The 19,899-nt window shown below is 41.7% G+C and overlaps 4 protein-coding genes and 1 long non-coding RNA gene across 5 annotated transcripts in view; 1 reads left to right on the top strand and 4 right to left on the bottom strand.

Annotated features, from left to right (window-relative positions):
• Positions 1–19,899, top strand: part of LOC135105854 (cuticle protein CP1876-like) — a 50,530-nt gene that overhangs the window by 15,101 nt on the left and 15,530 nt on the right. The window lies entirely within an intron of this gene.
• LOC135105848 (cuticle protein LPCP-23-like) lies at positions 5–1,164 on the bottom strand. The gene is made up of 2 exons (XM_064014467.1): positions 1,083–1,164; positions 5–734 (listed from the first exon to the last, which is right to left on the bottom strand). Exons 1-2 carry the CDS (start codon positions 1,092–1,094, stop codon positions 192–194), a joined length of 555 nt encoding a protein of 184 aa, XP_063870537.1. The 5' UTR covers positions 1,095–1,164; the 3' UTR covers positions 5–191.
• LOC135105445 (uncharacterized) lies at positions 4,353–5,404 on the bottom strand. The gene is made up of 2 exons (XM_064013575.1): positions 5,304–5,404; positions 4,353–4,957 (listed from the first exon to the last, which is right to left on the bottom strand). Exons 1-2 carry the CDS (start codon positions 5,313–5,315, stop codon positions 4,535–4,537), a joined length of 435 nt encoding a protein of 144 aa, XP_063869645.1. The 5' UTR covers positions 5,316–5,404; the 3' UTR covers positions 4,353–4,534.
• On the bottom strand, positions 9,074–10,132 carry LOC135105444 (uncharacterized). The gene is made up of 2 exons (XM_064013573.1): positions 10,015–10,132; positions 9,074–9,666 (listed from the first exon to the last, which is right to left on the bottom strand). The coding sequence occupies exons 1-2, from the start codon at positions 10,024–10,026 to the stop codon at positions 9,250–9,252; spliced, it is 429 nt and encodes a 142-aa protein (XP_063869643.1). The 5' UTR covers positions 10,027–10,132; the 3' UTR covers positions 9,074–9,249.
• Positions 13,317–18,221, bottom strand: LOC135105443 (uncharacterized). The gene is made up of 4 exons (XR_010270845.1): positions 17,882–18,221; positions 14,631–14,811; positions 14,205–14,335; positions 13,317–13,682 (listed from the first exon to the last, which is right to left on the bottom strand). It is a non-coding gene; the product is annotated as an uncharacterized LOC135105443 (long non-coding RNA).

Raw genomic sequence — 19,899 nt, 5'->3', positions numbered from 1 at the left:
ACTAAGTGCATGAGGCAGGTTTATTTTTTAATGACATGTGTATACACATACTTGACAAGATCGGGTGTGGTGGCGGAGACGTCAGTTGTAATAGTGTTCTGGCAGCAAAGAGGGATTTGTCAGTTTGCTACGTCGAAAAGAACTCAGTCTGAAAGCCGCTACTTTCGACGTGTTCCTGCTTTACTGTTGTTTTAATAATTGTGGTGCACAGCATGAGAGGTGTGCACTGCAGGAGCATGCACGGCGTGGGAAGTGTGCACAACGGGGGCGTGCACGGCGTGGGACTTGTGCACGGCGGGAACGGAGTGCACGGCGTGGGAGGTGTGCACAGCGGGGGCGTGCACGGCGTGGGAAGTGTGCACAACGGGGGTGTGCACAGCAGGGGTACCATAAGAGGAGTGGGCTCCGTGGGACACATGAACAGCGCCTGCAGAGCCGTGGTGTCCGTGGCCGTGGGCATCGTGGTAAGCGGGGCGGCTGGCGCGGATGGCATAGATGGTGTTCAGCTGGTCCTGGTAGGCTCTGAAGAACTGGTCACGGGCGGCCGCCACCTCGTAGGTGTCCGAGACAGGGATGACTTTACCGCCGATGCCGGCAGGAACACTGGAAGCCAGCGGACCCACGTAGGGCGCCTGCCCATAGCCGTAGGCGTGGGTGCCGTGGGAGAGAGTGCCGGGTACAGGGATGCCGTAGGCCTGATGGGCGGTGGCCGCCACCATCACTGCCAAAACAACCTGTTGGGATAAACTGGGCTTCAGAAAACTAGCATTGTATAAATAAAGGTGTCCTCAGAGATGAAAACTCCCACAAGGCTACTGGACACAGCCGTGCTTCAAAAGGCCGGCCAGGTTTATCTAAATGATGGTTGTTTTCTTTTGTATTTTTTGTGCACTTGTTAGGAATAATACGCTTTTATCGGTTTTCTTGGAAACCGTAAATAGTGAGGCAGTGTTGGTCAGCTTCACCACCCAGAGGTGTCTGTCTCCCTGTGGACGTGGCGCGGCGCGTGACTACAACACTGCTGACAGTGACTGTAGCAGTTGTGAACAAAGATAAGCAGACACCACAAAGAGCCGAGTTACCAGAGTCTTCATGTCGCTGAACGGGAGGGAGCCGAACTGTGCCTGGCTTTCCGGCTTCCTTCAATATATACTGCAGCGTGACCCTCGATCTTCCTCCTGCTCGGCCCTGAGACGCCATGACACTCTCGATAATTTGTGGGTGGGGAAGTTTTCACAAAACGCACGTCCTTGATTGATGTGGCCTGGCAGCAGTATTGACGCGTCGTCATTCTGACCAAGTCTCCCACTCACTCCTCCGCCGCTTCCCTTATTACCACTTTTCACTCTGCCAATTAATGTTACTAAATACTAAAAAATGTAAAGTAAATAAATTATGTTACAATATTTCATGAAGTATTCTATTATATGAAGTACATTAATTAGACAACTTAATGGGGCATTTAAACGGTAACCAGGAACTAAAAATGGTAGCTAAATATTTAAGTGTTAAATCAAAGAAGATTTTTTTCTCTTTTTTATGTAAGGAAGGTGCTTGCCGGGAGCAATGGAGGTTGGTGAAAAAAGTAAATTTTAGATACCGAACTATTAAGGTGACAGAAGGCAGGTCGAAAATGACCTGGACAACGGTCTTGAAACTTCCCTCTTGAAAAAGTTTAAGTCATGGGCAGGAAGAAATAGAGAAGCAGGTAGGAAGTCACAGAGTTTACCAATAACAGGGTTGAAAGATCGAAAATATAGGTGTAGTGAAGCCTCCGCAGTTGAGTAGATATTCAGTTACCAAGATCAGAAGAGTAGTTAGCATGAAAATAGCAATGGAAGATAGCAGGAGATGCAACTTTGCAGGTAAGAGAAAGAGGCTGAAGAGGGTCAGTTTGAGGAGAGAAGTTCATGTGACGAAAAACTTTTGATTCCATCATATTTGAGATACCAGTATGAGTGGTATTCCTTCATATATGTAAAGCATACTCCATACAGGGTGGATAAAGTCTGTACAGAGTCAGCACCTCGGTAGAGTGGGGCAAGAAAAACTGGCCGAGATGGCTGAGAACGCCAAACTCATAGAAGCTGCTTGAACAGGTGAGAGTGAATATGTAAAATTTCCCGTTTAGAGTTTTAGTAAAGGACCGACCGAGGATGTTCATTGTAGAAAAGGAGGACGACTGAGTGTCATTGAAGAAGAGGAGATAGTTATCTGGAAGGTTGTGTCGATTAAACAGATGAAGAAATTCGGTTTTTTGAGGTATTGAACGATACTAAGTTTGCCCTGTCTCAATCACAATATTAGGACGATCAAAAGTTAGGCGTTCTATGAGTTTCCTGCGTGAACTGTTTAACTGTTGAAAGGTAGGACGTGTAAGAAAACACGTAAAGTGCTGAGTAACATCATCAATGTATATATGGATAGGAAAACTAGTTTCATTAAGATTGATGAATAATAGAAAGGAAATGAGCGACAGGACAAAACCCTGAGGAAGACCACTAGTAATAAACTTAGGAGGACAATGATTGTCTACTACTCTAAGAATAGAACGGGCAGAGAGGAGACTGGTGATAAAGTCAAAGAAAAAAGGTAGCAGCCATGAAGTTGAAGTTTCGAAATTAAAGCTTTTTGCTTGACTCCATTCAAATGCTTTTAATATGATACACCACAAAAAATTCAGTCTGAGAGTGGCTCTGTAGTCTAAGCCAGGTTGTCGACATTTCAGAAGATTAAAAAACGTCAGAACGAGAGCAAGTTAAATTGTTGCATACATAAATTTAACATCATGCTTTGGGTTGAAAGTAAGGATAAAGAAAGTATGAAGAAACAGAGAAGGAATTGCTGTCAGTCGCCTGAGACACTTGAGTAACACTGAGGAAAAGATGAGGTACAGGAGAGGTGATAATCTTCAGACATAAGAATTAGATCTGAGCCAACGAATGCTGCATAAGTGAGTATAGAAATAATTGATGGGTGTGTCCGAAGTGCAGTCCGATGTGAGGATATTGTTTGTCCTCTCCAGATGGGGATTCCGATTTTCTTTTTCTTTTTTCTCTCCCTAATGGAGAAATTTTATTATTTTGCTTTTTGAGTGGAGGGTATAGATGTGTATTCTGTATGTTGTGTAGTGTTAGAGGGAAAAGAGTTGTCTTTACTGGGCACAGAAGACGTTCAGGGAGGTCACAGTGGGTTTGGTGGAAAGCTCCCAGCACCACCTATGCCAGTGTTATGTAATTGCCGTAGGTTGAAGGAACGGTAGCAAAGACGTAGAAGGAAACGGAGAAGAAAAGAGGTGAGCGAGCTACACATTTGCATTTATATATTTGTGTGTGTGTGTGTGTGTGTGTGTGTGTGTGTGTGTGTGTGTGTGTGTGTGTAAAGGACAAGAGTAAAGATTAAATGCAACTCAAATTATTTATTTAGGCTGGTGTACATTGCTTCTCACAAATTTGGCGTCTCCTTAGACAAGTGTTTATATGTCATTTATGTGACTTTCATGACTAATTTTCTTGTTTTGCAGTCACTAGGTCTGCTGATATCATTGATCTATTTCTTCCTCCCTCCATCTGAGCCAATAAGAACTCTTTGTCCTCTTCATTCTTTATGAGCTTTAATGCCTCTGCATGTGCGACGTCAAACAGGTTTCCTAGTTCATCTTTGAAGGGTTTTTCCTTACACTCTTGGGTATTTGATCTTGATGCACTTTTCTTCAGTCTCTTCCACTCTCCATGAAGCTCCAAAATTTTCTCAGTTATATGATATTTTCTTTTTGTTGGAATTCTTGCTCTCTCCCAGAAATTCTGCACTTATTTTTAAATCACCTCTGCACTCTCTCGAAGATCTTTTTATTGTCAATATGTTGGTGCAGGAAAACACATAAAACTTGACCTTTTGAGGGTAACTTGGAGCCTTTTATAGTCTCTCCTGATCTGGACATTAAGTAATAGCATCTCTGTTTTGCTTTTGCCATTATATATTTCTGTGAGCACAAAACCTGTCCGACTCATTTGATTGTCTGTGGATTACTGAACTCTACTCACACTCGGTCACTGCCTCAGTTGCCTCCACTCTGAAAATGAATTATTGCCAGATGTCGGTAGTCTCTTTAGAGAGTTGCCAATTGATGTATTAATGTTTCTATAAGCTCATGATACCCAAATACTTTTATAGTCTTGGTAAATATTCTAACTGAAAAAGAGACACAAAACTACAATACTTGATGCTCACCATAAAAATAATGAGATTTAGGCTGAAATTATGGAGCCTTGCATCACCACTAAAAATGCAATTAGGCTAATATTTTGCTTGTCTTCTTTTTTTTGACAAAAGGAACTCATTAAAGACCTGGGTGCAAGAGAATTCAAACTTTCATTTTTGTGGGCCACCTTAATATACATTTGACAGACATCAGTTGTAATAGTGTTGTTCTGGCAGCGAAAAAAGGATTTGTCAGTTTGCTAGGTCGAGAAGAACTCAGCTTGAAAGCTGTTACTTTCGATGTGTTCCTGCTGGACTGTTGGGCTTGGTGGTTTTAATAATCGTGGTGCACGGCGGGGGCGTGAACGGCGTGGGAAGTGTACACTGCGGGGGCGTGCACGGCTTGGGAAGTGTGCACGACGGGGGCATGCACAGAAGGGGTGCCGTAAGAGGAGTGGGTTCCGTGCACGGCTTGGGACGCATGGACGACGCCTGCAGAGCCGTGGTGTCCGTGGCCGTGGGTGTCGTGGTAGGCGGGGCGGCTGGCGCGGATGGCATAGATGGTGTTCAGCTGGTTCTGGTAGGCTCTGAAGAACTGGTCACGTGCAGCCGCCAACTCGTAGGTGTCCGAGACAGGGACCCGCCCATAGCCGTAGGCGGGGATGCCGTAGGCGTGGGTGCCGTGGGAGAGAGTGCCGGGTACAGGGATGCCGTAGGCCTGATGGGCGGTGGCCGCCACCATCACTGCCAAAACAACCTGTTGGGATAAACTGGGCTTCAGAAAACTAGCATTGTATAAATAAAGGTGTCCTCAGAGATGAAAACTCCCACAAGGCTACTGGACACAGCCGTGCTTCAAAAGGCCGGCCAGGTTTATCTAAATGATGGTTGTTTTCTTTTGTACTTTTTGTGCACTTGTTAGGAATAATACACTTTTATCGGTTTTCTTGGAAACCGGAAATAGTGAGGCAGTGTTGGTCAGCTTCACCACCCAGAGGTGTCTGGCTCCGTGGACGTGGCGCTGCGCGTGACTACAACACTGCTGACAGTGACTGTAACAGTTGTGAACAAAGATAAGCAGACACCACAAAGAGCCGAGTTACCAGAGTCTTCATGTCGCTGAACGGGAGGGAGCCGAGCTGTGCCTGGCTTTCCGGCTTTCCTCAATATATATACTGCAGCGTGGCCCTCGCTCTTCCTCCTGCTCGGCCCTGAGACGCCATGACGCTCAGGGTTACTTGTACTGTGTAGAAGATTTTTCATAAAGCACGCTTTGGAATGCAATAGCGTTATGTGGAAAATAACGAGGCTATCAACAGGCGCCCGTTTTGACCGCAAAAAACCTTTGTTATTTGATACCTCAATCAGGCGTCTCTCTCTCTCTCTCTCTCTCTCTCTCTCTCTCTCTCTCTCTCTCTCTCTCTCTCTCTCTCTCTCTCTCTCTCTCTCTAGAATACTTAGATTTATTGTATTGCATATTATTACCTTTCACCGCTTTTCATCAAATTATTCTACTGTAATATTGTTTGGAAGGTTTCAGAGCAAACAGTGTTGCCTTGTCAGACATCTTTGTTGTACTTGTAACTTTTGATAAAGGCAGAAGTTTTGCATTCTTCGGGCATATTTTCCACTGTGGGATTACTGAATGCTTGTATTGAAATGTGTTAGTTTTTTTTTATTTATTTATTTTTTTATCACAAATACAACATAACTTTTTCGTTGGTTTGAAAAGTTTGATTGGCCCGAGAAGTTGTCGTGATAGGCTAATATCGATTTTCTCACGAGTGTATATAATTTTGCAGTGCATCTCTAGAAAGGTTTTCATTACGCTCACGTCTATTCTTCTTTTCCCAGAGTGTTTTGTTAACAGATGATCAATGAGTCAGTTAAAGGCTTTTTAATAGTCCGTAAAAGCCATGCATAGTTAAAGAGAGAATGGAAAGAGAATTTAAGAGAGAAGGGATACAGAGAGAAGAAAGAGAAGGAATATGGGAGAGAGTGAGGTTGACAGGCAAAACTGTGCCCATCTCCACCATCATGATAAAGTGGTGAATGATAGTAATTATTGTTATACGAAATTAGCTTGGTATTGTTTGTGTGTGTGTGTGTGTGTGTGTGTGTGTGTGTGTGTGTGTGTGTGTGTGTGGTACGCATGTCTTTGTATGTGAACGCCAGCGTGTGTTACTTTAAACGTCTAGATGCGTTTTGTTTTGTTGCTCCAGTGTCTTAATTCTCTTCTTTATTTGTTTTGATGTTAAAATATCATTTTATTGTTTTGGTGTTCTTAAGTTCTTTCTTTTAGGGCTTTGGTAAATTTTTGTTTATTGGGTTTTTACTTATTTTTGTGTTAAAACTTTTATTTTGTAGTGTTTACATAAAATTTAATGCTTTTGACAAAATAAAATGGACATTGATAGCGTATGTCTGTTATAAACATTATGTAACATGAATCTGTTATTAGTGATGTAATTTTATAGTTTTTTTTTTCTTATGTGATATGGGTCTTGCCCACTGAGACGCCAGTCTTCAAAGAAGTGGAGTTAAAATGATTAACCAAAACTAGAGAAGTGTCTTGAGACTTCCATCTTGAAAGAATTCTGTTCGAAGGAAGAGAAAAATGCAGAAGCAAGTAGGGGGTTTCAGAGTTTACTTGAGAGGGGCATGAAAGATTGCGAATAATGGTTTGCTCTTGCATTAGGGAAGTATACCATAGAACTGAGAGAAAGTGGAAAATTTTATGCGGCGAAGCCGCGGTAGAAGTGGGGACATGCAGTTAGCAAGATTAGAAGAACAGCAAGCGTGAAAATAGCGGAAGAAGATACCAAGAAATGCAACATTGCGACTAAGAGAGAGAGAGAGAGAGAGAGAGAGAGAGAGAGAGAGAGAGAGAGAGAGAGAGAGAGAGAGAGAGAGAGAGAGAGGCTGAAGAAAGTCAGTTAGAAGAGAGGAATTTGGTTTCATCCTGATTAGCAGAGCAGTGCCAGTAGAACCGCCTTGTATATGGGAAGCGTATTTTACATATGGATGAATAAGGCCCCGTACAGAGCTATCAGGTTTTGGGGATGAGAAAAACTGGCGGAGACAACTCAGAACGCCCAACTTCATGGAGTGTTTGAACTACAGATTAGATATGAAATTTCCAGTTTAGATTCACTATGTAACAAAATTTCACTTTTGTCTTGTCCTTGGCCCCAAACCATAATTTTCAAGTTATTTCCATCTAAACAAAATAGAAAAAAAAAAAATAAAAAAAAAGATCCTAAAACTTTGCTTTTGTGGCTAGAACAATGAATTTACATGTTTGCCTTATTTCATTATAGTATAGGTTACTGTTGGTTTTCATGTCAGGTAAAGATCTTGGCAAAATCTCAGTTGCTTATCTAATTGCTTTTGAAATATTGCAAATAAGTTAAAACAATGAAAAAGAATGTAAAGTGTTTTAAAGATCTTTAGTTTTAATAAGATCATACTTGAACTGACCAGATCTAACAAAAAATTTCTCTTATTTAGAAGAATTTGTTCACATTTCAGAAATCTCAAATCCTCCAGAATGTTCTACCAGACGGTTAGAAGCTTGTAGAACATTTCAGAACATTCTATTCAATGTAAAAATTTCCATAATATTTAGAACTTTCTTGAATACAGTAGAAATATGTAGAAGTATCAAGAATTTTCCAGAATCTACAAGAATTTTCTAGAATGATTCAGAATACTGTAAAGTAGGTTCAGGAATATTCTAGAAAGACTCAGAACATTCTGGAACACATTCTAGAAAGACTAAGAATATTCTAGAGTACTGCTTGACAATATAAAAGTAGGGGCTTGCAGACCACTAATCAGTTCTGCTTTGGCTGCCTGAGAAGACACATCACAAGAAGTGAAATGGCATCAAGAGGCTGCAATCATTCTGCAGTTGCATTCTGCTACATATGTGGTCAATTGATCAAGACAAGAGCAAAGAAGTTCTCTGTGACAACATCTGGAAAAAAAATGGTGAAATTTAGCTACTTTGGGGCAAAAAATCCACAAAAGCCACAAGAGCAAAGTTTGACAGGAATAATGGGCATTTGCTATTGTTTTGCTATGAAAAGAGCTGGAAAATAACACTTGCTTGTCAAAGACAAAAATCGTGTTACATAGTGTTATTTGTGAAGGACGGTACGAGAATGTTAAGTGTAAAATAGGGGGAACAGTTAAGTGTCATTGAAGAAGAGGGTATACTAATCTGAAACGTTGTGGCAAGTTGAAAGATGGAAGAATTGAATTTTTGAGTCATTGAACAACACTGTTTGCCTTGTATCAATCAAAATTTTTTAGAAAGATCAGGGTTTAGGCGTATTAGCGGATCTCTTGCGTGAGTTGTTTAATTCCTGATGGCTATACGAAAACACGTGGAAAAGTGCAGGGTGGTATCATCACTGAAGGAGTGGATAGGACATGAAGTTGTCTCAGATCATCGATGAATAATAAGAAGAGAGCAGGTGACATGGCAGAACTATGACGAACACCACTGTTAATAGAAGAAAAGTGACTGTCTACCACAGCAGCAATAGAACTGTCAGAAAGGAAACTTGAGATGAAGTTACAAAGACGAGGATAGAAAGCGTAGGAGAGTAGTTTGAAAATGAAAGCTGATGACTGTGGTCAATAAACGTGCTTGCTTATTTGATGACTAGCTTGTTTGCTTGATTGCTTACTTGTTTACTTTTTTTTTTTACTCGATTACTGACTTACCTACTTACTTACTCTCAGTATTTGAGTAAGGGACAACAGTGAAGATCAAATGCAAGTTCATGACATATGGCACAAGCGCGGCGCCACCTCGGACAGGGGTTTGCATGCCCTCCATGTGGATTTTATGACAATACATAAGGCAGGCTTAATATTTATTGACATGTACGTACACACATATTTGTCGAGATCGGGTGTGGTGGCGGAGACATCAGTTGTAATAGTGTTCTGGCAGCGAAGAAGGATTTGCCAGTTTGCTGCGTCGAGAAGAACTCATCCTGAAAGCCGTTACTTTCGACGTGTTCCTGCTGGACTGTTTTAATAATCGTGGTGCACGGCGGGGGAGGCGTGAACGGTGTGGGAAGTGTGCACAACGGGGGCGTGCACGGCGTGAGAAGTGTGCACGACGGGGGCGTGCACAGCAGGGGTGCCGTAAGAGGAGTGGGTTCCGTGGGACACGTGGACGGCGCCTGCAGAGCCGTGGTGTCCGTGGCCGTGGGTGTCGTGGTAGGCGGGGCGGCTGGCGCGGATGGCATAGATGGTGTTCAGCTGGTTCTGGTAGGCTCTGAAGAACTGGTCACGTGCAGCCGCCAACTCGTAGGTGTCCGAGACAGGGACCCGCCCATAGCCGTAGGCGGGGATGCCGTAGGCGTGGGTGCCGTGGGAGAGAGTGCCGGGTACAGGGATGCCGTAGGCCTGATGGGCGGTGGCCGCCACCATCACTGCCAAAACAACCTGTTGGGATAAACTGGGCTTCAGAAAACTAGCATTGTATAAATAAAGGTGTCCTCAGAGATGAAAACTCCCACAAGGCTACTGGACACAGCCGTGCTTCAAAAGGCCGGCCAGGTTTATCTAAATGATGGTTGTTTTCTTTTGTACTTTTTGTGCACTTGTTAGGAATAATATACTTTTATCGGTTTTCTTGGAAACCGGAAATAGTGAGGCAGTGTTGGTCAGCTTCACCACCCAGAGGTGTCTGGCTCCCAGTGGACGTGGCGCGGCGCGTGACTACAACACTGGTGACAGTGACTGTAACAGTTGTGAACAAAGATAAGCAGACACCACAAAGAGCCGAGTTACCAGAGTCTTCATGTCGCTGAACGGGAGGGAGCCGAGCTGTGCCTGGCTTTCCGGCTTTCCTCAATATATATACTGCAGCGTGGCCCTCGCTCTTCCTCCTGCTCGGCCCTGAGATGCCATGACGCTCACGGTTACTTGTACTGTGTAGAAGATTTTTCACAAAGCACGCTTTGGAATGCAATAGCGTTATGTGGAAAATAACGAGGCTATCAACATGGCGCCCGTTTTGACCGCAAAAAACCTTTGTTGTTTGATCACCTCAATCAGGCTCTCTCTCTCTCTCTCTCTCTCTCTCTCTCTCTCTCTCTCTCTCTCTCTCTCTCTCTCTCTCTCTCTCTCTCTCTCTCTCTCTCTCTCTCTCTCTCTCTCTCGGTTTCTTACCACACAATCAACATCCCCACAACAACAACAAAAAAAAAAAAATCCACAACCACCACCACCACCACCATTAAGCAAAACATCGCAGTAATGAACCCACACCTCCATCATCCCTTAGCGTTCCACCACCACCACCACCACCAGGCCACGCAGGCGCTCACCCACTCTCCGTACTGATCTCCTCTCACATTTCTCCTCCTTGTAATCAGAAAGGAAGTTTAAACAGCAGTTGTCTGTTTTATCACCGAGGACATTTACTGCTGCTCACAGGAGGAGGAGGAGGAGGAGGAGGAGGAGGAAGAGGAGGAGGAGGAGGAGGAGGAGGAGGTAATGGCGGTATGGAAGTACAGGAGTAGGGTACAGGAGTGTGTGCTGAAGAGAGAGAGAGTAAGTATGTATGTATGTAAGACCCTCCCTCTTCACCACCAGCACCACCACCACCTCACCTGTGTAATCGTCATCAGCGCGGCACTTAGCGACTCTCCGCCCAATGCTTGACAGAGGTCACCGCACGGACTAGGTAATGAGTAATAGGCGGGAAGCGAGCACCAGGCGGGCTGTTAATGGTTCCTGCTGCATTATCCCTCCTCAACCCGCCGCAGGAAGAGGAGGAGGAGGAGAAGGAGGAGGAGGAGGAGGAGGAAGAGGAGGAGGAGGAGGAGGAGGAGGAAATGTTAGGAATAGAAGAATGTTAGTATAGAGTATCCCTTTCTCTCCCTTCCCTCCTCCTCCTCCTCCTCCTCCTCCTCCTCCTATAATTGAAAGCGGACGTGGAGGGTAAAAATGACGGTCTCGAGAACGTGAGAGAAAACTGCATACATGTCTACTCAACGGGAGGAGGAGGAGGAGGAAGAGGAGGAGGAAGCAGCAAGGACTATTTCACGAGTCATTATCATCTGTTGGTTCTCTCTCTCTCTCTCTCTCTCTCCTGACCCAGATACACTTTAGTGATATATTCATTATGTGTTGGAGACCTAATGCTCAGACGTCCACTCATTTCATACCCCTCCCGCTTTCCCTCCCTAATTTTTCCAGTCGCGGCGGGAGCGTAACTCTGAGGGGAAGGCGGGAGTGAGAGTATGAGGTGAGAGTGAGGAAGAGAGAGTGTTGATGTGAACGGTGAGTGAGTGAGGGGAAGTTATGAGTGTGTGTGTGTGTGTGGACAGATGGGGATGGATATGAATGGTAGGAGTGATAAGAAAAAAAAAAAAATATTAAGAATCAGACGAATATTAATTAAATGCATTGAATATTTTGTCGTGAATTTGAAAAGCGAAATATAAAGAAACTGAGACGAATTGTAACGAAAAATGTGTAAATAAATAAAGATACCAGAGAGAGAGAGAGAGAGAGAGAGAGAGAGAGAGAGAGAGAGAGAGAGAGAGAGAGAGAGGTATGAGTGTGCCATGCCGCCTACACACCATCTCATGACCGGAGGCACGGGTGGAGCGACGAGTGAGGGGGGGTAGAGGAGGGGAAGGGGAAGAATGGAGGAGAGCAGAGAACTGGTGAGAAGGAAGAGAAGGAAAGGAGGAAAGGGAAACAAGAAAATGAAGGAAGGAAGAGGAGTGGAAGTGTTGAAAGATGGAAGGAAGGAAGAAAGGAGAGATGAAGTGAAGGAAGGAAGGAAGGGAGAGAAGGAGGAATATAGGAAAATGAAAGAATGATATAGGTGTGTGTGTGTGTGTGTGTGTGTGTGTGTGTGTGTGTGTGTGTGTGTGTGTGTGTGTGTGTCTCAGTGCCCTGTTACAACAAGATATATAACCTTATCAGCCTCTTCTGCTCCTTCCTGCTCCTCCATCCCTCCTTTCTGCCTGTGTCACCCCAGTCAGCCTCTCTTTCCTCTGCCCTATCTGTGTGTGTGTGTGTTTGTGTGTGTGTGTGTGTGTGTGTGTGTGTTGTTGTTGTTGTTGCTGTTGTTGTTGCTTCTATTTATTTCTATGAGTCGACTATATTTTTTTTGTGGCAGGGCTTTGTGAGTACTGTACGTTATGTTTATGATAAGGTTAGGTAGGCTATGGAAGTATATTTATGGAATATGGTGCTTGGGTCAGCTTAAGATAATTACACACACACACACACACACATACTGGAATGGAATGCCTTATATATTCTGAAAGGGCATATACTTTAATTAATACCTGGTATGTAAGAATATTTCAAGCCTCAATAATAATAATGAAGATATTTTTAAGTAACTCACTGAAAAATTGTTGAACATAAACACGATCAACAAACATTGTAAAGTAAACCAATCTGATTTATCACGAATGCAAAAAACACTAAATAAACAAACTATTTTTACAAACATTCAGGAGTTAGCAGTTGAAATGAAGAAATAAAAAATCACAAAATATCAACTTTTCGAGTTTTTTAACAGGCTCAGAAATCCTTGTTAAAGTCCACATAAGTAGTGTAAGAGTGTTGTGGGTTAGTGGGGTAGATTGGTGGAAGGATGGGTGGGTGGGTGGATGGGTCTGTTAAGGAGTGTGTGGTGGGTGGGTGGGTTGGTGGAGGTGGGTGGATGGGAGGGCTAGTGGGGGTCTGTGGGTGTGAGTTTGTGGGTAGGTGGATGAAAATAAAATTCTTTTTATTATTTTAATTTGTAGCAAGAAATTCAATACATAAATGAATAAATAAATAAATGAATAAATAGTTACATAAATAAATAAATGATCAAACGTAATTAAATAACTATTTTTCATTAACTTACAGAAATAATAATAATAATAATAATAATAATAATAATAATAATAATAATATAATAATAATAATAATAATGATAATAATTAATTACTACTACTACTACTATTACTGGCAAAAACAATAGCAATAACTAAATACTAGTAACATTTAATCAAACAACAACAATAACAACAACAGCAGCAATAACAACAACAACAACTATAACAACAACAACAACAACAACAATAATATAATTTTTAAATAACTATAAAAATAAATATATAAAATCTAAACTTATAACATTAGCTCTCTCTCTCTCTCTCTCTCTCTCTCTCTCTCTCTCTCTCTCGCGCGCGCGCGCGCCAATTTAACTGGAATACGAGAGTTCCCCATCAAACAGAAAACGGAAATTAGGCGGGAGATGCTGGTTAAGATCGTGAAGTCCGTTTTCTATGGCTTGGAGAAGTACCTCGTCTCTGGAGGAGAAGGAGGAAGAGGAAGAAGAGTTATAATCTTGTGGTTTTTGTAAGAAAAGAGAGACTGGTCTAATTTCTTCCTCCTCCTCCTTCCATTCTTGTTCTCATCTTTTTCTTCTTCCTTGAGTTCTGCAGAGGAAGGGAGAAATGTGAAGTTTGCAGTTGGAATGACAAGCAAGGGACAGACCGAGGGTGTTCAGAGTGGAAGAGGGAGCAGTGGAGTGTCACAGAAGAGGGGGTGGTTGTTTGGAAGGTCGTGTCGAGTTGATGGATGGAGGAATTGAGTTTTGAGGCACAGAACAATACTAAGTGTAAACAAGGCAGCAAATAGTTTACCTTGAGTCCTTGGGGGGCCATCCGGGAGCTGGCCTGTATGGTACTGCAGGGGTGGGGGGAGGGTTGGGGTGCCTACACGTCTCGGGGGGGGTGTGGGGGGTAGTAGTAGTAGCAGTAGTAGTAGTAAAAGTAAGATAATAATAATAATGATGATGATGATGATGATGATGATGACAGAGAGAGAGAGAGAGAGAGAGAGAGAGAGAGAGAGAGAGAGAGAGAGAGAGAGAGAGAGAGAGAGAGAGAGAGAGAGAGATGAACAATCACTATCACCACCACCACAACAAGATCAACAACAACAACAACAACAGTAACCTTTCCACCAGCTAATTAAACGTCTCTTTTTTTGCTGTAGGAGGAGGAGGAGGAGGAAGGGAGGGGGACGATCAGGGCTGGCACACCACAAGTAGGCAGGATGGCGCTGTTCTGGAGGGTCACCTGGTTCACTGGGGGGATGGGGAGGTAATATTAAGCTTTTCTCTCTTTCTAATGGAAGAAATAAGCTTTTTCCTTATCCTAGTATTTAATTGAAGGTTCCTTTCTTCTGGTGACCTATAATACTTAAAAACAGCTTAATAAACGCTAGGATAATTTTAAAACAATTTAAGCTTTTTTTCCTAGTCTTATTACTGTATTTAAGTTTTCTCCCTCCTTCCACAAACCTAAAATACTCAAAACAACATTAAAATAATCTAAAAACACCTAAAACTGCCTTGAAACACTAAAAAATCGGATTCTTACCTCGTATCTTGAAGCCTCGGTCCAAATATTCAGTAAAGGATGGTCTGAGCAGAGAAGCGTTCAGTATTAGAGGAATTTTCTGCATTTCCTTCATCTCCAGGCCTTCCTTCTTCCTGTCGCTCCTTCAGGCATCTTCAAGGCTCCTTCACCCCCCTCCGTGTGGTGTCCTAATCTCTCCATCCTGTAATATTGGGAGATATGTTAGGCTTTATAGGATATCCAGTCTTATCTCGCGCTCTCCCCTTCCTAGGGGTTGAAAAAGTGCGGGAAATTTGAATGTTTATGAATGCATTGGTGTGTGTGCGTGTGTGTGTGTGTGTGTGTGTATGTGTGTTTGTGTGTGTTATTGCTAGTTCTCTCTCTCTCTCTCTCTCTCTCTCTCTCTCTCTCTCTCTCTCTCTCTCTCTCTCTCTCTCTCTCTCTCTCTCAGTAGTTACACTTTATAAAACACTTTATAAACATTGAAATGTCCTGCACGTTTTGGGTCACCTAAATACATCCAAAACACACACAAAATATCCAAAACAAAATCAAAACACTCTCAACACTCCAAAATATCCACAAAACTCACCCAAAGACACTCAAAACATCCAAAACACATCCACAACACCACAAAATACCCACAAAACTCATACAAACACACCTAAAACACACTTAAGATACCCAAAACACACCAAATATTACAGAGAATGGCAGCGCAGCAAGGGAAACTAAGCTGAAGATTGTCTTCTTGCCATTTACGTGTTGTGCCTCCTCCTCCTACTTCTCCTCCTCCATTTCTCCTTATTTCTTCCTCCTCCTCCTCCATTTCTCTTATTTTCCTCCTTCTACTACTACTATCTACACGCCTGAGTTTAGACGCAGCAGGAAACACTTGGAAAACACTGGAAATTACAGTAAATATTGACCAAAGAGACACTGGAGCCGGGCAAGTCACCGGCTCCAATGTCCCCTAAACACGCCAAAACACTACACAATACGAGTACACTCAAAACACCCTACAACACTCATAACACGTAAAATACACCTGAAAACATGCTACGCCACACTTAAACATCCAAAATTCACCCAAAACACACTGATAACAGCTAATATACACAGAAAACACACCCAAACACCCCTAAGACACTGAAAACACACACGACACTTCTAAATCACACTTGAAACACCCAAAACACGCTCAAAAACATCCCACAACACCGCGAATATACCTATAAAACACCGAAACACACCCAAATACGCTTAAAACATCCAAAACACTCAAAACACCGCAAGTTACCCACAAAACTCATCCAAACACATCCAAAATGCACTCAAAACACTTAAAACACACCCAAAGCATCGTAAAACACCCGAAACTCACCAAGCACACCCCAAAATACACTTAAACACACCCAACACCACAGAATACACCCCAAACACACGCATACGCACCCAGAACACCCCACACACACTCAAATATACCAAAAAGATCCAGCACACACCTATACTCACCCAAAACACTTAAAACACCCAAAATAAACCCAAGACACACTCACAACACCTCAATACACCCCCACACACACCAAAACACTCCATAACACTCAAAACACGTAAAATACACCTAAAAGCAACCTAACTACACTTAAACACTCCATAACACTCAATAACACTCAAAACACGTAAAATACACCTAAAAGCAACCTAACTACACTTAAACATCATATAAATTCACCGGAAACGCACTGATAAAACCTAATATACACCCAAAATTCACGTAAACACCCGTAAGACACTCCAAAACACGCACAACACTTTTAAATACACCCAAAACTCACTTAAAACACCCATAACAAGCAAAATATTACAGAGAATGGCAGCACAGCAAGGGAAACTAAGCTAAAGATTGTCTTCTTGCCGTTTGTGTGTTTTGCCTCCTCCTCTTCCTCCTCCATTTCTCCTTATTTCTTCCTCCTCCTTCTCCATTTCCCTTATTTTCCTCCTTCTACTACTACTATCAACGTGACTGAGTTTATAAACAGCTGGAAATACTTGGAAAACACTGGAAAATACGGTAAATATTGACCAAGAGACATTGGGGCCGGGCAAGTCCCCGGCCGTTGATGACGTCACAGGCGAGAGCCGCTCCCGGCCGCTGGATTACGTACGTAACGTATTTCATTTTGAAATTGACCCCTAGAAAACATGAAGTTAGGCTGGAATGCATTATATTTTCTGAATTGATAATTACTTTAATTAATATTCACAATATTAAAACATCTCCAGCCTGAGTAGTTGTAAAGAAATATGAACAGAAATATGGAAAAAGTGTTGGAATCTTTGACACCATTAAAACCATTCAAAAGTCTGTCCATTTCACTTTACACCTGTAAAAAAACACTTTAAAAAATCTGAACTATTTTTTTCAAGCAATGCAAAGTTAGTTAAAAGCTGAAATAGAGAAATAAAGAATCTAAAAAAATGACAAAATCACCACTTTTAACGGGACTAAAAAACATTTCAAAATGCACATACTTAACTCAACAGGAACGCAAAACATTTTAAAAACCATAAGCGATTTTTTAAAGGAATAAAAGCTTCACTACAGCCTCAAATAAAAAAAGCCAAGAACCGGGTTGAGTAAAAATAACCGTGAAACGGCCCTATATTTACATTAAAAAACTGCAAAAAATTCAGCCCATTTACTTAACTGAAGCAAGAAAAACACTTCAACAGCAACGAAATATTTTTAGAAACCATAAAAACATACTATAGAAGCCAAATAAAGTAATTAAGGAAAATATAAAAAATATTGGAACCCACAGGCCGGAACAGGCTCTCGGCTCCGACCTCAGTGGAGGAGCCGGCGGCCATGTTACCTTATTTATTACTTCGTGACACCAAAACCAGGCAATGGCGGATATATCTGACCAGCGGATATGAAAGCTAGACAAGTGACTCTATCTTGTGACATGTTAGGCTTACAATAAGTGAGAGAGGCAAATAATGACTTGAGAACACTGACAGCTTGCCTGTACCTCAGCTGACGGCTTGTTTACATATTGACGACTCTTCAATATTTGCCTAAATTTCCAGCTGTTTCCAGATTCTGTCGTAAACAAAACCTAAAAATAAATAAATAACCCCCATAAGATACCTAAATAACGAACAAAAACCTTAATAAACTGCTACAAGACACTATAGGGAGGAGGAAGGTGGTGCTGGGAAGGCAGTAAGGCTGACCGAGGGTAGGCTGGCACCGCTGGGCTTACCTTACGTACTCATGGGTCTCTGTTGTTGCGTGGCGGTGCTTGGTACAGGGAGAAGCAGCCGGGAACACGGAAACACTTATCACCAGATTGCGTCGGTCAAGACTGAGCAGCGCCGGCCAAAACACTCAGCCAGCCGCTCACCCTCTCAAGCGCCATCTGTCTCTGCTCCTCAACCAACACACACACACACACACACACACACACATTGACATGTTATCAAGTAATAATTCAAATAATATAAATATCCTATCTTCCTCACTCACGTTTCCCCACTGAACACTCCCTACGTGATTATGATTGCAAATTTCACTCACTGTTGTACCGTGTCACCACTGCAAACGCACGAAGTAGCGCAGGATAGGATTAACTGAAATGCTTCTACTCTCTCTCTCTCTCTCTCTCTCTCCCTCTCTCCTTACGACTGTTTCCCAAAGCCATAAAGATGATTAGCAAGGTTTTCAAAAGCGGTTATCCTATCAATAATTTAGAAATGTTATTAATCTGTCTCTAGAACCGTAAAAACATCATTAAAAACATGTAACTTCGACTAGAGCCTTTTAAAATTCGTATTTCTCCTGTTATTAATGTAGAAATGTTTTTAATGTGTCACTAGAACAGTAAAGACATGCTTCAAAACCTGTGTAACTACTGAGAGAGAGAGAGAGAGAGAGAGAGAGAGAGAGAGAGAGAGAGAGAGAGAGAGAGAGAGAGAGAGAGAGAGAGAGAGAGACCCTGCATACACCCAAACGCATCCAAAACACCCACACACACACTGAAATATACTCAGAAGACCCTGCACACATTCAAAACATCCCCACACACACTCGAATACACTCAAAAGACTCCTGACACACCCAAAAGCACCGAAAAATCCCCCAGATATACTCAAATACACCCAAAAAACACTGCACACACCCAAAACACCCCCACACACAGTCCCATACACTCAAAAGATCTCGCACACACCCAAACGCATCCAAAACACCCCCAGACACACACTCCTCCTCCTCCATTTCTCCTTATTTCTTATTCTTCCTTCTCTATTCCTCTTACTTTCTTCTTTCTACTAATACTATCTACACACCTGATTTAAGGAACAGCTGGAAACACTCGGAAAACATTGAAAATTATGGTAAATATTGACGAATGTATATATATATATATATATATATATATATATATATATATATATATATATATATATATATATATATATATATATATATATATATATATATATATATATATATATATATATATATTCGTCAGAGGTAGTAATAGTAGTACCAGAAGCAGTAGTAGTAGTAGTAGTAGTAGTAGTAGTAGTAGTAGTAGTAGTAGTTGTTGTTGTTGTTGTTGTTGTTGTTGTTAGATTAGGCAAAGACTGGTTATGCTTGCTCTGGTTCGTAGTAGTAGTAGTAGCAGAGAGAGAGAGAGAGAGAGAGAGAGAGAGAGAGAGAGAGAGAGAGAGATATTATTCTCGATTATATATAATTGTTTAGATAACTCTAAAATTGTAATTGTTCTTGTTGTTGTGAGATTAAATGTAACTGGTATTTGATTATTGTTATTATTTATGTTAGTAGTAGTAGTAGTAGTAGTAGTAGTAGTAATTATTATTATTAGTTATTATTATTATTATTATTATTATTATTATTATTATTATTATTATTATTATTATTATTATATTGAATGAAAAGTAGTTATTCAATTATGTTTGTCTATTTATTTATTTATTTATTTATGAATTTATTTATTTATTTATTTATTTGTGTATTAAATTTCTTGCCATAAATTAGAATGATACAAAACTACAAATATTATATTTTCCACCACCTATCCACGCACCTAACCACTCACGCATCCACACACCAAACCACCCACACACTTATCCATCAATCCACCTAGCTGTGTGTGTGTAATAATAATAATAATAATAATAATAATAAACGGTTTATTCTTTAGGCAGTCAACAAACTGAAAATGTACATTGGGGGTGGGGAAATACTTGACATTAA

This window comes from Scylla paramamosain, chromosome 12 (assembly GCF_035594125.1).
Source record: "Scylla paramamosain isolate STU-SP2022 chromosome 12, ASM3559412v1, whole genome shotgun sequence".
NCBI lineage: Eukaryota > Metazoa > Arthropoda > Malacostraca > Decapoda > Portunidae > Scylla > Scylla paramamosain.
This window is presented reverse-complemented; position numbering and strand designations above follow the sequence as displayed.